The sequence below is a fragment of the Nestor notabilis genome, unplaced genomic scaffold, assembly GCF_000696875.1.
Source record: "Nestor notabilis isolate BGI_N333 unplaced genomic scaffold, ASM69687v1 scaffold14455, whole genome shotgun sequence".
In the NCBI taxonomy this organism is placed as follows: Eukaryota; Metazoa; Chordata; class Aves; order Psittaciformes; family Psittacidae; genus Nestor; species Nestor notabilis.
The window spans coordinates 21907-37980 of NW_009929859.1; the positions used below are offsets into that span (position 1 = coordinate 21907).

The 16074-nt window shown below is 45.7% G+C and overlaps 1 protein-coding gene across 1 annotated transcript in view; it reads right to left on the reverse strand.

Moving 5' to 3' along the window:
• Window positions 1-477: 477 nt before the first annotated feature.
• Window positions 478-16074, reverse strand: part of FMNL2 (formin-like 2) — a gene marked incomplete at its 5' end in the record, with an annotated part of 53221 nt that continues 37624 nt past the window's right edge. Inside the window, 14 exons of the mRNA XM_010015182.1 lie at window positions 478-516; window positions 1925-1971; window positions 5042-5165; window positions 6039-6137; window positions 6616-6717; window positions 7013-7176; window positions 7351-7480; window positions 7822-7902; window positions 8069-8137; window positions 8755-8989; window positions 10102-10304; window positions 10943-11067; window positions 14652-14852; window positions 15302-15617. Of these exons, the coding sequence (XP_010013484.1) occupies window positions 478-516; window positions 1925-1971; window positions 5042-5165; window positions 6039-6137; window positions 6616-6717; window positions 7013-7176; window positions 7351-7480; window positions 7822-7902; window positions 8069-8137; window positions 8755-8989; window positions 10102-10304; window positions 10943-11067; window positions 14652-14852; window positions 15302-15617 (1935 nt within the window). The remainder of the gene's footprint in view (window positions 517-1924; window positions 1972-5041; window positions 5166-6038; window positions 6138-6615; window positions 6718-7012; window positions 7177-7350; window positions 7481-7821; window positions 7903-8068; window positions 8138-8754; window positions 8990-10101; window positions 10305-10942; window positions 11068-14651; window positions 14853-15301; window positions 15618-16074) is intronic.

A 16074-nucleotide genomic window follows, 5' to 3' on the forward strand; every position in this document is an offset into this window, starting at 1 on the left:
AGCACATCCAGGTATTCCCTGTTTACAACCAGTCGGGATGCAGGTCAGGTCCACAGGAGACCAGTCACTAAACTTTTATATAACCAAACCAAACACCCAAAACCAACACATATTTTACATTTTGGTTAAAAATACTGAATAATGTATTGGTGTAAAAAGATACCCAATCAAATCAAGTCCTATTGCTTTGATTAATTTGAGCAGGTACTTCAATTTTAGGCACTTGTTAGCTATGGTTGAGTGGAGAGCCCATCGTTGACGTTCCTATGCATTTTCTAGGTCTTTGAGCCCTTTAGAAAGTAAATTTTACCGTTCCCCAGGCTGTGAGTGAGTGGCAGAACATAGAGCTGACACAGACAAGGTATCATGCAAGCACCCCCTTTCCTTGACACCTGCAGCCTCCAGCTCACATGGTTATTTCAGCACCGTTTGCAGAGCGCAAGTTCTGATCATCGAAGCGTCGCCTGACGCTCCTCCTCACCGCGTCGGCCCGTCGGTACGGCTGGTTTCTAAGATCTGCGGAGAGGAAAGTGGCGTTTGTGAACACGCACGGCTCGCCCCATGCACACACACACGCACACACACACACGCAGTCTAGACAAGGAAAAGTCCTGCTGGAAGCCAATCAAAGCAGCTTGTGTAGGAACAGGAGAAGGGACTTCACCCCAACCAGAGCAGAAGTGAGCAAATACTGACGTGCCCTTTTACTACGCCCCCAAGCAGCAGGTAATACTGGTGAAATGTGCCAAAATGCTGGCAAACTAACTGGAGTTATGCCGACAGGTTAGTCTGACTGTCTCCCCGCCCAGGTGCAGCTACTGTTTGTTAATGTCAGTCAGAAAGGCAACATCGATTGAAATTTGCCTTGTTCCTTCACGCACCTTCTTGAACACCAGTGTGCGCTGAAGGGGATTTCTAAGGCAGGATGATGTGTGACCCACTGTATAATGGCGCAAGTGTTTAGCATCACAGGGTAGATCTACGATCCCCATGTACCCATTTACCTAAGAGAGGGTGCCCTGAGATAAAGCAGCTGCAACTGGCTTGCAAAGCTGCAGCTGCCGTCCTGCCCCACTGGCACAGTCTTGCCAGGCTGCAGCAGAACAGCCAATCCCTTCCCTCCTCCTCAACCGACCCTCCTGCTGCTGCTGCTCTTGGGAGGTGGGAGCTCAGAGGGAAGAAGAAGTGACATGGAACATGCGATGGATTGAACAGTGGAGGAAGCTGGAGATGGACATGTTGATGAAAGCCTGTTACATGTGCTGTTACATGTCCAGCTATAAGCACATCTGGGACACCTGAAGACTAATTTAAGCTGGAAAATAAATATGTGTTGGACTGGGAAAAGCCCTTAAATGAGGTTTTTTTGTTGTTGGGTTTGGTTTTTTTTTTGCATTGTACTGGGCAACACCCCCCCTCCCATTCCCTGGATGACTTATGCCTTGGCTTAAATACAGCTCCCAAACTTCTCAGCTCTTGGTGTACCCAGCAGATGGTGCCTTTGTTCGAGGCTGCCCTCTCCCATCTCCACGCTCCAAGCTGATGGCTGTCCACCACTCCTGCCTGTTCAATGGCTGTAGTAGGGCCAAGACAGGGGCAGCAGTGTGTTCAGGATTAATGGGAGTCTGAAACAACCTGGGGACAAGACTGCCTACACCTACGGCTAAACTGGGAAGAGAAAGGGCCAAAATGGAAAGAGCGTGAAGACGGTCCCCAGCCAATGGCCTGTGGATCCCCCTCACCACAGAAGGTGAAAATAAATGGCCTCGGTCTCCACTGGCCTTTAGGCTCTCACCAGTATTACGCTTAGCCACATCTACCAACAGGCTGTCTGGCAGACAGAGAGAGGAGGAAGCTAAGTAAAAAGTGATGCTTGCCAGCTCTGTGTATCCTCCACCACCGGTGTGCTAGAAGAAATCCTTACCCTCGAGTGAACATTTGGAAATTTAGTGATATTATTCTTCTTTAGGGCTAAACAGAAAAAAAACAACAAAAAAACAAAACAAAACACAAAATGATGGTTAAGTAAAAAATGGGATGGAAAATGAAGAGCAAGTCAACTCAGCATTCAAAACTCCCAGGCACGTTAGCCAACAGATCAGGAGGGGGGAGGCCAAGGCTACGAGAAGAGGTTAGACACAGAGAGGAAAGGACAGGAGGGCCACCCTCGCCTCTCGCTAACCAAATTCCAAGCTGCTTTGAAGATTGGCTCCAGGAAGATAATACAGCAATTAACTTGAAAGAGCAAATAACCGTTGAGCTGATAGTTTGCAATTTTATTAATTAGAAGCATTCACGAAAATACATATCGCAGAAGTGAAACACTGTTGTCTTCTTAAGCCACGGAGTCCTTAATTCAAGACAACAGTGCTAACAGACATGCTGGGTTAAACATCCCTTCTTACACTTTACACCACACGATGTAAACTGCTCAGTTCCATGTCAAGTTTTTCATTGTCACCATTTCTGCAGTTCTGGCATGTACCAAAGTGTTTTCCCAGCTCTGCTCCTTCTCTCTCCCCCATGGTTCACATACCAAGGCCAACCCCAGCACTGCCCAAAGTTCAAGTGAATTGGAACTGGTCAGCACTCAGTGCATGCTTCTGATTTTCTTTAGATCAAGTTGGCATGGAACTGAAAAGAGTTAATTATGGATGTGACCGAATGAGAGAAGATTTCATGCTGTTTGTTTTATCCTGTATCTCACATGCAGACAAACATGCTGGTTAAGAAGTCTAAAACGCAACACTCCTCGCAGAGGACACAGAAAACCCTTCCAAGCCAGAAAGCCAACCCCAAGAAAGTCCAACTTAGTTCATGCCACCCATAACTTTGCTTTGGCATACAGCTGACATAGTGCATGCATTTTACATCAGTAGACTGGCAGACAGAGAAAGATCTGTAGGCCAGAAGAGATGACATAGAAAAGCCAAGTGAACTGTCACTTTTTGACTGAATTTGATCTCGTAATTCTTGTGAACTGCAGGAAGCCTGCACCACATCTACTGTGACTTCCACCACTTGCTGTTCTATGGTATTTGACGTGAGGGCGAGAGATGCCTTTGAAACACAAGGATGGCCAAAAGCATCAAGCGCAAAGTTGATGGGATGGAATAAAAAGTTACTGAAACACAGACATGCAACAGAGATGACATAAATAAAACTTCAGGTGGACGCTGGACATTACTATACACTCAACATTCACATGATCCTGGCTGAGATCCGTACAAATGGAGAAGTGTCAAAAATCTACAGCAACCTTTCTTTTTTCTAAGAGCATCAGATGTGAAAAAGGAATAGTTTAGTAATGGAATTCCTCAGTGAGAACAGGTTCGCAGAAAAACCGAGAGCCCCGCTTGGCGGTTCGAGCAGTAAAGGGCACAGTCTTCAGCACTGCATGGGAATAACAGCCAAACAGACAAACAGAGCCGTGAGAAGCGGATCTATCGCATTAGTACAGTGTTAGTGCTCGGTTACGGACACCCAGGGGTAGTTCTACATGTTCCAACCAGTTGCCTAATAGCACTGCACTTCAGCAGGCTTTCAATGAGGCAGTTGCAAGTCTTTGAGTAAGTATTTCTTATATTACATCATTTTCAATCAGCTTGAGAGACTACTGCTAAATGTGCTCCAGAAAAGGGTGTGGTGTTAGGCAGAGCTCTGCTGTGGACCGCCAGAGCTCTCCTGTGCATCTGATGAGGCACTATCCAGTTTAGAACAACACTTCTGATCCTTTCCATACCGCTGACACAGATCTCATGGGCCATATTCACCTGACCTTGGTCCTACCTGACTTTCTGTGCCTAACTTTTTTTATTACTTTATTATTAGTCTGGCACTCCCCCCAGTGGACTGCCTTTTGAATGTGGATGATCTTGCGCCACGCAATCTGTTTCTCCCACAGAGCAGGAGAACCACTTCACCAATTAACCAAGCTTCCAGGAGTCTGCAGGAGTTGTGGAAGCATTAACAGATTAGATATTACAGCAACTCTGCCCTTTAAATAAAGAATAGTATCTTAGGAAGCTATTAATCAAGGTTAAAAAGAGTTGTGAAAGCTTCAAGCATGTCAGCCCTGTCATCTAGTTGGGCAAAAATGCCCTGGCTTTCCTTAGTCAGCGGTAAAACAGCTCTCCTGTCCTCCTACAGGGAAAATTTTCAAGAGCAGGAGCCAAGAAAATCCTACCCAATGAGCTTTTTTTGAGCTTCTGTGGCAACAAATGACTGTTAAAAGCTACTGGAGTGTTAAAATTATGTTCTTTCTACACCACAGGTGAAAAATATGGAGTAAAATCAGTAAAGTACTGCAGTCAGAGGAGCTGTGTAAACTAAAACTTATCTGATTCCTGAGCAGAATGCAGTTTAGAAGGTGGCTCTTTTTATCAGCAAATATTTGCACTGAAGTCCTGACCGTGTTGGGCTGTAACAGTGGGTTCTGCACCTCTACCTCCAGCCCTGGGTTGGGATCAGTGCGGACTTTGCCTACCAGTCTGAGAAGCAGTAAAACCAGAAGCAGTTTAGGGTCATAAATCATTCAGGTTTGACTAAATGATTTGCTGTAACTGTGCAGTAATGTGGTGCAATTACTGTTAGTACATTTTCATGAAAATGTAGGCTCTTAATTATGTTAAACATCCGTCATTCATCCCATTTACGGGGAAAAAAGGTTTCTGGGAAAGATCTGCACGGCATGCATATCCCCACCGGAGCGTCTACTGAGATCAGGCACTGAGCTGGCTACTCTAAAGATCAGAGAACGAGTACGACCCACATGCTGAAAGAGAAGAACTAAGAAATTAAACATGTGTCTGAGGTCTGTGCACAAAGCACTGGCATCGGACACCTGAAGGCAGGTTACTGGGGTTGGTTTGTTATATACCATTAGCAAAGGTTTCTGTACTTGCTTCACACCATATAAACACTGTCCTAAGCTCGAGTAACGTTTTTTCAAGAAGTACATGAAGCACAATAGCTACTAGGCAGATACACATTTTTATCCTTTGTGAAAGGGCCTCTGAGATTACAGAACAAAAGCGGTTACCTGTTATAATATCTTCAATAGCACCATCCTTCCCTTCGTATACATGTCTGTTATCCTTGACTTGCCGCCGCCTGAGCTCTGCAATCAGCTCTTGCTGCTGTCTCTTTGTTTTATGTGAAGGAGACTGAAAGAAGAGAGGATTTGTAAGAACTGACCTCCAGCTATCCCGTTTCTCTTTTCCTGAATGTGAAACACCAGGTGATTGCACTGGTAGCAACAGCAGCTGCCAGTTTTCTGCCCAATTTTGCAAGACTGGGAAAACATGGCAGTCAGCTTACATCCCATGAGGACGGACAGTCACAAGTTAACCTGATTGCCAAGCTTCTTACATTTGTAGCCTATTTCCAAGCCTTCTCAGCACCTGGAACTGGAGCTTCAAGCTCTCACCCCTGAAAAGCATTAGGGGAATAAGGAGAACAAGCTTTCCTTCTGAGGGAAAAAACTTGGCTGGAATTAAAGATCCCAACAGCTGCTGGAACAGCATCAGCTGACAAAGTGGCTGGTTTAGAGCCATGGGAAACGCCAGCAAATCTGAAACGTTACCTAAAAAAAAAAAGTCAGGAAAATAGCTATAAAACAGTAACGTGGAGCTCAGTCCTGCCACCAACCTCTGGCAGGATAGGACTGGGGAGGACTGAAGATTGTTCCCTGTCCCAGTAAGTGATGGGAGGCTCTGCACACTGAACACCAGGAGGATTTTAACAGATACAAAGCCAGACAAGAATGAAGTTTAGCTAATGGCAATGTGGACAGGATGACTTTCTGTCTATTCAGTTTTTCTTAATTTTGCAGACTTCAAAAGTAGCAGAACCATACATCATAACTCCTTCAGCTTATTTCAGTTCTCTCCATGTAAGAAGAAAACATGCAGAGACCCTATTTCTAGGGAACTGCAAGTTAGGCAACCGAATTTCTTACACAGAGCTGAGGTTTCTGAACTTTCTGGAAAAACATATAAGGAATGGCTCCTGCCAGTTAAGATGTACCTGTTTCTTACCTTTTGGTCCTGTTGCTCCATCAATGCTTCCTGCTCCATAAGTTTTTCCATTAAGGCCTGTTCCTGCTTTTTTCTCAATTCATTTTCTTCTTCTGCTTGCTATTTATCACAAAAAAACAGAGGTTATAGCTTTCAATTGCTACAGGGAACCTAAAAATTACAAATTAGTAACACTATCACTTGGAAAGGAAGGGCTTTCCAAGGAAGAAAGATCAGGAGCAGCAATTTAGCTGCCTCTCAACACAGTCTGAAAACACTGGGCTGGGAGAGACCTTCCTAGTTTGCACAAACCATCCTCCCCCAGCCTCAAAAGACACGTGTTCAGTGCTAAACGGGTAAGCTGCAGCCACTCAGACATTCTGAGGATTCCTCCAGTATCTCAAACAGCCATGTTGTCTTTCAGCCCTGAAAATAATCCCCAAACAACTATTTGTACTGCCTCAGGCTGTTGCCGTGCTGTCAGGGATAGCTTACATTGCATCAAAGCTAGAGGGAGCTATAAGCTTTTTTGCTGGGAGGCCGGTGCAGGTACCAAATTGCGTTTGGAGGGACAGAAGAGGAGGATGCTCCTGTTTACCTTGTAGGCCTTCACAAACCGGACAAACACTGGGAAAAAGACCGAGGGGGGTGTCGTCTTGGGATTCTCCCCGAAGTACTTCACAGCATCATCAAAGGCATCCTACAAAAAGCAAAGATCTACTGCATAGCATGTATTTTCAAATAAACCCACAATCCATTACTGCAGTATTCAGCATAAGGGGTCTAGATTTCATCTGCATATGAAACCCCTGGCTCAGGCCAGCACATCTACATCTAGCACTTGATTCATCTACATCTAGCACAAGCCATTCTATGATTCTAACACTGTTGTACCTTCTCATCCCTGCTGCATATGTAAAACACATCCTTTGCAGTGACATGCTACTACTGTGTCACTCACACCCTCTCTTCAACCCCTGAGAATAAACAAGTACCTGGGCTATTTTGGCATCATCCTGCAGTTTCTTTAGCTTCCCTTCATTGTTCTGAATGAACTCCTTCAGCATCGTGTTGTGGTCATGCATGGTGTACTCGCGCTTTGTCAGATCCAGGCCCCTCTGCAACTCCTTCACATCCAAGAGGACGTTTTCAAGAGACACTGGGAAATGAAACAAAAATGCTGCATCACTCCTGCTGTGCAAGTGCCTGACGCTACAGCTTGAGCAATTCCCCACCAAGAAGAGCCCCCACAGTCCACACATGGTGTGCTGTGAAGTCCCTTGCATGGCACGCATGCCACCACCGCTCACCAGGGACAGGAGGGTCACAGTACCTGCAGCAGCCTTCTCCACATAATGAAGTTCATTGTAAAAGAGGGATACATGCTGGTACTTCTCCTTGACCACATTAGAAATATAGTGCAGCAGAGTCTGCTTTCGGTCTGTTGACTTTGTTTCTAGGAGCTGGGGAGAAAAGGCAAAGAGATTGCTGGGTGGAGGCACAGAAGGCTCCAAGCAAAGTGACTCAGCCAGAGCTTCTCCATCTGACAGGCAGGGCTGTAAAAGTTCATGTAACTGTTTAGGAGGTGGTTTTCAAGCTCTGGTCTACAGAGCCTCTGAAGACATGTGCCTTCTCCTAAGCAGCCCCCCAAAACAACAATAAGCAAAGCAAACTTACACCCCCTGGCAGAGAGTGCCTTGCCTGCTGCCACGCTCTGCCTTCACCATGTCCCCACAGAAGCCACTCACCATGTATATGAAATGTGTTCGACCTGGTGCCCAAAAGGCACCTCTGGTTTACTTACCAGGTCTAAACTCTGTAGCTTAAACCCATACACAGCTCCTCGTTTACTGCTATTCATGTAGTTTCCAAGAGCCAAGATTATCTGCCAAGATGAAACAGAACAGAGGATGAATTTTCAGGACAAATGCATGGTGCTTTAGAAACCTCTGCAAGGAGAGCTGGTACATCAGCATCCATGTGCTGTTTCAGTACATGGGGACACACCAGTGAGTGACGGAGCCATTGAACATATCTAAAATCACACCTACCTCCAGTATTTTCTTAAGCTTTTGGGATGACTTTATGGAGACAGATGCAGCTATTATTGCATGAAGTTGCTGCAGGTAAAGACAGGAAGTGCTTTGGTTAATGCACGTTCAACCCAGGAGTAAAATTAAAATTTAAAAATCCCTGAAAAACCCTCTTGTTTGTCATGCATCTCGTGGGCCCTAGAATGATTGTTATCCTGCCCTGACACATCAGGATTTCCAACAATTCATTTGCACCACAGATTTACCACACTCAGATGTGGTTGGGTGAAACCATATTTACGTTTCAATCCTTACGACTGTGGAAAATGCATCAGGCCGAGTGGTACACACTTCAAAGAGCCCACGGAACAGCACTGATGATAACTTTCCCTAAAGGACCAGGTTGTAAACTGCCATACAAACAGCCCCTGGGATACTAGTCACTGCTTCATGAAAATATAGATAGAAAACCATGTTTTCATTCGTGTGTTTCTCATTCCGTTCCTTTCAGAACTTGTAACTGCCCCACAACACTCAAACAATCTCCCTGTCTTAGAAAAATCAAAATCTCAGTAATCTTCACTGACCACCCACACCCCGTAAAACTCCCCACAAGCTGACCCCGTGCCGCACAGCACAGCTTTTAGGCGGAGGCTGAACCCCATGCATGGCCCCGGCGTCCCCAAGGGTTGCCCCTCACTCACCGGGGTCAGCATCTGGATGCTTTCTGCAAAGTTGCCTATAAACGCCATGATGGTCATCTTCTGCATCAGCCTCTCGATCTTGCTGAACTGCATCATGAACCGGTCTTCGTCGGACAGGTTCTCGATGGGTTTCCTTTCCCGCTCATAGAGCCGCAGCACTTTCACTTCGTTCTCGGTGGGCAGGAACCGCATGAGGCATTCAACAAAATCCACCGGCAATGTTTTCAGGTCAAACCTGTGTGATAACAAACCAGAAAAAGTGGTGTTTGGACAAAACTCTACACAAAATGATGGAAAAATAAAAGAAGAGAGAAATCTGCCAAAGGCAGCTCTGCCTCCTACACTGCTAAGCTACACATTAGCCCGAGCCAGTAAAGCAATGAGAAACTATGAAGAAGCTGTGAAGTGACCCCTGCTCTTGTTGCCCTGGCTGGGTTTGGGGGCATGGTCCTGCATGTGAAGCTCTCTGCACATGAAGATGTGAATAAGGTCACTGTGCTGATGTGAATGGTGCTGCTGGGCACCCTGTTTCTGTTTCCAAAGAATTTTCATCAGAGAAGATAGACAGGGAGGAGCAAACAGTAGTTTTATTTAATTGGGCCAGAGCCCTGTAAACCCGAACTGCCGAACTTGCGTCAATCTGCAGCAGGTTTGGGTCACCCTCCTCAACAGCCCAAAGGTAATAATTGTGCATCCAAACTTTGAAGACATTCCTTACTGGAGAAATGGCAGATGTTTGTCATGGCCACGACTACTAAATGCTTCTGGATAGATTCAGGATCAGCCCCAAGGAGCAGGTACACCTGTGCTCCATCCCTGGGACCTGCTGGAGTCAGCAGGCAACAGTCCGTACCAGCATGGGATGGGACACACCTGCATCACATTGGGGTTTGGCACTGCCTGGGGCCATTACACAAAACTAATTCTATGCAAAACCTTCCAGTGCACTTGGACTAAACTCGTGCTTCACAGAGCAAAACTAAAATAATTGCCTCTTCCTGATACTCTGGCTTTTGAGTGTTCACTGTAACAGAAAGTACTGTGCAAATGGAACGAGAGATGCAGTATGCAATGGCATACTCTAGATATACATGAACTAGCTTCTTTAATAAAAGAAGTGTTAATTTGATAAGCCTCAATAGTGATACAGTGACACAAAGGTGCAAGTTTTTAATTTTAGCTCAAGGAAATCTGATTTCTGGGAATTCAGAATGGTTCCATCCTTACTCCTGGATTTTCTCCAGATGCAAAAACATTTATATCAACTGCCAGTTCAAAACCATTCCACTTACCAAAATCACAGTAAATCTTGAATATGATTTCTTTGCTGACAAGTGTTTTACTTACACGTGAATAGCTTTGCATATTTCATCTGCTGTCTTTCCAGCTTTTCTTAAAGTAATAGCAAGATTTTTCGCCCTGTTGGCATCCAGTAATGTGACTTTGTTTGACCCTTTCTGAGTTATCTTTTGCTTGCTTGAAGTAAGATCAATGGCTGGACCTTGGGCTTTTGTTTTAAATATTTCTTCAAATTCATCCACATTTAAATCCTAAAAAGGAAAGAAAATGATTTATCCCTCCTGCAGTGAACACTAAAACCCATGCTGCCTAATACTGTGCCAGAACTACAATAAAAACCTTGTGGTGGCTGAGACTATAACAGAGTACTTCAATCAGAGGCTGCAGATGTAACCACCATGCGTTCCTGAGTTAGTGATCAGGAAATCTGGCCTCCACCCCCAACAACCCTATACACGTTCAAAAGTTCAGGAAAACACTCATGTTAGCACTCGTGCTTTACCCAGCCACATGGATCTTCAGGGCACAGGGAGCATGCAAGACCTGCGTGCTCAGCTCTGCTCTGTGCTGCTTTAGGCTTCATTCCCTGGCATGCAGCCACCACCCAAGCCTAACTCCTACAGACTGATCAGCAATTTTAGGCTGGGAAAAAATAAATCATTCTCATCTTGGATCATCTGTTTTAAAGAAATGCACACAACAGGTATGCAACCTTTACTATCAATATTACCAGCTACCATCCCTAATTCTCAACCAAGGCACTCACACTGACCTACTAGGCACCGGGGCCACTGGATGAGCCATCTGCCAACACAATTGCTGCAATGACCGATATTCACTTGTGTTATGGACAGAAGTGGGAGCAGAAGGCAGCAAGCAGCAATCATACCTCCAGGATCCTTTCGTCATCTATTTCATTGAAGACCGTCCCATTGATCTGGTTGGGTTTGAGGGCAACCCAGTTGAACACCGGCATGCGGAATTTGGTCTTGATCGGCTTCTTGATTTTCACAGCTAAAGATACCAGAGGAGAGGAAATGACAAATTCCCCCAGTAAAAACACCCCACATGCCATGACTGCAGCTTTTGAGTCGGCACTTCAGCACTGGAGAAAGAACTGGCCAGAGCTAAATTATCACACTGGAAAACCTGAAAGGATCTTGCTGCCTGGACAGGAAAACGGTGCCAAAAGGCTTTCACCCAGCCCCTCATCTCCTTCAGCCCCAGCCTCTGCAGAACGGGACTAAACGCCAGAGACTGTGACAACTTCACTAAAGGAAATGTGTTATTAGTTTATTACCGCATGATGCTGGATTGATTTAACAGCCTGAGTTATTTTTAAACACTACAGAAAATGAAAAGAGTGGTCCCATTTAACCCCATCCTGCTCATTGCAGAGCCCGCCCCCATGTGAACTGATGCACAGCCATGCACTGCTGATCTGTGACCTCTGTCACAAAACTCAATGCAGAATAGGTGTCAAGAAGGAAAAATAGCCCCTTTCCCAAGGTTTTGGCACAGGGAATGGCCCCTCACGCTGCCTGCTGGAATAGGGCAGTGCTGCTTTTCACCAGGTTTGTCTTTTAAAGCAAAAACAGGTAGACTGCAGCACACATGAGCTTTAACACAGTTGAAATAACTGGTTTAGTAATCTTCCTGTGCTGTGCAGAACCAGTAAACTATTTAGTAACATACACAGAGAAGCTACGAAAATGAAAACTGACTACTCATTAATCTGTGCAAGAGTACGGAAAAGTGATGTTGGAGCAAAGAAAACAACACTTTTCTATTTCTATTGCAAACAGGTCTGGAAGGCAGATGAATAAATTCTGTAACAGTTCTCATTTTTTTGTATCTTGATGTAAACATGAAGTTGCTAGTTGCTACAAAACCAGGTTGTTCATTAAAGTCATCAATCAACGTTTTGCTCCTGAATTACTTAGAAAATAAAACTGTTTCTTTCCAAGCTGCAAACATGAAACAGAAACCCTGGTCCTTCCTCTCCAGTGCTGGAAAAAAAGAGCCATTTGACCATTTGGTTGGTGGCAGAGGGGAGGCAGGGGTACTCCCGCCAGGGATGCCCAGCCCCGCAGCATGCCCGAGCAGGTTCACCGCTACCCTCAGCTGAGGATGGATCATGTCTGGTTTAGTGCAGTCCAGTGTTTGCTCCTGACTCCTGCCTACCCTGCACTTCTAGCAGGAGTGATCCTGCCAAGTATTCCATGCTCTGCAGGGTTGCTAGATTTTTACCCCTCCATTTCAGAAGATGCCAGGTTCCCAGGTTGCAAAGCACTTAAGCATGTAATTATTTTACTTTATCATAATGATTCCGTGTGTATGTTTTCGCCAGGACAGAGAAGATCTAAGTCAGGGCACAGTTCCGTTGTGCACTGGAATTGGGTGAATGCTGAAAACATTTCTCTTGCTTTGTCATCAACAAGAATCAAGTTGTGTGTCCATGACCCTTTCATGCTCGTGCTCATTTTGCAGGGACATCACAAAGAATAAGTTACTGGCAAGAGTATTTGCTTGAAAAAGAACCATAAGTGAACAACAGGAAATATACACAATATTCAGCTGTGTATTCTGGGAATTATATTTATCCAACTGGAAGACGCAAACACACGTGATCAACTTTTGCTCATCTAAACTAAACAGAATTTTACTTTTGTTTAATTAACGTGATTACTTCAAAATAATCCCTAAAATAAAAAGAAATCGCTTTTTCCATCTGAAGCACCCATTGAAAAAAACAAACCAAACAACATTTCCACTTGCGCATACATTAGAATAGATTATTAACTGCTCCTGGGTTATTTCAGGACTGGAAAGGAAGCTATCTGCCTCATGGGCCAGTTCCTGATATAGCTAATCAAAATCACTTAAAATTTCCCTTCCTCCTGCATTACAGAGCCCTGGCAAGATGATATTCCCAGTAATCATGCTGCTGCCAGCATCGCAGTGGGGATGCGGTCACACTGGGGACCAGGCCCCGCAGAGGGTACTCACCGCTGGCAAGAGTTACTGCAGCTTCACACTTGGCCTCTCTGGGAAAAGCCCATCCCTGGTGTGACCAGTGCAGAGAGCACAGCTTGAGGCTGGCTCAAAAGAAACCACGTCTTAATCACTTGCTGAAGTGCTTTGCTGAATCAGGGTCTCCTGGGTGCCAAATCCTGATGGTTGGCAGCATCCCCAAAGCTAACACATGCTCTGGCTCTGGCTCCAGCCAGCAAACCCCTGCACCAGTCTTCCCCCGCCCTCCACATCATAGGACACAAGTCCACACACACACACACACACACACGGGCACAGCACAGAGGGAAACGCGGAGAGGTAGGTAAATACTTAGCAGAAAGCAACCTACAGAAGAGCTTGATTGGCCCGTCTTACCAGGAAGCAGAAAGAACAGAGAAAAAAATGTTAGCAATGGTCAGAAAAGCAAATTTGTTCTTTCATTGACTCCCTCTGACCCAGACAAAGTTCCTGCCCTGGTTTCTGCCAATGCTCCTTTCTGTGCAGCCATTGGACCAAGACAAGGCACTTTCTGTAAAAACCTAACCCACTGAAGAACAAAACACCCATCCCACCTGGCTTTGGGCATCTCACTCAACCACCTAAGTGAGAAGCTCTTGCTTCAGGGCTTGCCGCTTGCTGCTGGTGCAGCTCACAGGAGCCATGTGCAGAAGCAGGGTTTGCCCCACTGCTCCCAACCCCAACTAATGCCACAAGGATGTGGGGCTAAAGCTTGGTGTCTGGGCACCTGGTGGCACAAACCCTGCTGTTTGCAGCAGCTCCCGTGCCCCTGGCAGCCCTGCTCCAGCGCCCCACCACTGTGCACCCCTGCCACTGTGCACCACATGCCAAACGACCACTGCCTGCTTTGCCAAACCCACCAGGGAGGATTAGCCTATAACCTCAGCTGTGTTGCACCTTCTGTGCTTTTTCTTTTCTGTAATATGCTCTGGGACCCTTGAATTCCATGATGCTTTTCGCTTTCAGAGGAAACTTTAAAGGCTGGAATACTTAATCAGTTTAAAAATTAAAAAAAAACCCTATTAATCAGAGCTCCTCGGTCTCTCTTTCTGGGCTCATAATGTGCTCTTGAGACCTCCTGGGGAGGGGGAGCGGTGTGTTGCCAGTTAGCGTTCACTTGCTGCCCAAGATGTTTGGCATATGTCAGAGTGCATAAAAACAGGATTGAAGATGGTCAAGTAAATTCTTTCTTCCTTCCAAACAATTACCATTTGTTTGCACAGATATTTCTTCACAAAATTCTCTGAAGAAATCAAAACCATGAAGCTTTGTGTTTCTTTCAAAACCATATTTTGTTTGCTTAAAGCCAAAAATGATCACGTTTGAAAAATATTTTTGGCAATAGCTTTAGTTTCACTGAAGAAGGCATCTCTTCCAGACTAAACCAAAACTGTTTGCTTGACAAATGCTCTTTCCTTTTATAAATCTTTCCTGCTGTAATACCAGTAAGAGATAACGGGTGACTAAATCCCACCCTGTCCGCTCTAGCTGATGTGCCCTGACCTTGCCTTTGCTTGCTTTGCCAGTGACCTGCAGCACACCAGGGAGATGGATGGGTGTTTTACCTGCAAGCCCTGAGTTGAACACCACGGTGGGAGAGGCTGTACCGGGCAGGGGGGGTGCTGATGGTGGGGGTGGTGGAGGCAGCGGAGCTGCAGGAGCTGTCTCCAAAGCTGGACCTGGGAGAGGAGGCGGTGGTGGTGGTGGTGGAGGCGGTGGTGGAGGCGGTGGAGGTGGCATCGGCGCTGACACAGGACCGTTTTGCACTATGAGATCAAGGAAAAATTACGTATTTCCATGAACATAGATTGAAATAGTACAAACACGCTCAGAAAAAGTCACAACATCCACCTTATACCAAGCTATACATCTCTCCACCACCAGACTGGCCCAAGCATTAGTGCAACTTCCCCAAAGTACTTCAGTGCATCAACATGGGAGGAAACTACCCTAATGAAAGAAACCAGTATTTTTTAACATTGTCTGAAGGGCTCAAAAATGGATCAGACAAACATGGGAGCCACCTGGAGACTGAGAGTACAAACAGAGCTGGAGACCTCAGCATCCTCAGTTGCTGCAAGGTGCCATGACCTGCAGGCTCATTACAACTGAAGGTGGTTTTATTAGCGTAAGGCTGCTGTGACTGTCCCCAGCACAACAAACTCCACCTTCGGCTCCCAACCAGCCCATGTCTCAGGGACCAAATGCTTCTTACCTGCCTCAGATGCTGCTGCTAAGGTGGGTAATGGTGGTGGAGGTGGTGGCAATGGTACTGAAGATGCAGCTCCAGCAATTGGTGCAACACATGTTCCAGACCCAGCCTCTGACCCTGCCGGCACCATCCCAGAGGCCAGAGCAACAGGAAGGATAGAGATGTCACCATCACCTTTCTTCTGGATTTTAATGGTTCCCTGCTTCTCCAGTTCATGGATCTTTTTCTCCAGTGTTGACTGTCGCTGGATGGCTTCTTCTTTTTCTTTCACCATTTTTCTCAAGGTGTGAACCTGGGTATTTGCATCTTTGTAGATTTCCTGATAATATCACAGAAACAAGGAACTTGCACTTGTATTCACAGAACAGATTACCAATGTCAGAAACAGAAGAATAGCCTGACACTGGATGGTCACTGCACCAGGCTCTATCTAACACTGAGCTCTGATGCAAAGCATGTCTTCACTGGTGAGGAAAAATTCATTTTGTGTTTTCCCAAGGTAGCAGCAAGGCTGTGTACAATACTGGGTCCTGGGAGAAATCTCACCCGTGGGCACCAACACCTGGGGGTACAGAACTTCTCACCATTGCTTTTTCATGATGTCTCTCATTTCTTATGCTAGTCTTGAATATGTAGTGTAGGTACGCAACCTCAGTTTTGACTTCAGCAGATTATCTGCCACCTTGCTAGTTGTTCTACGTATAAGCAGATGTTGGCCCATAAAGGGAAGCAGGAACAGAGCTCCTGATCTAGAGAGGAGATTGTGCCTGCATAAA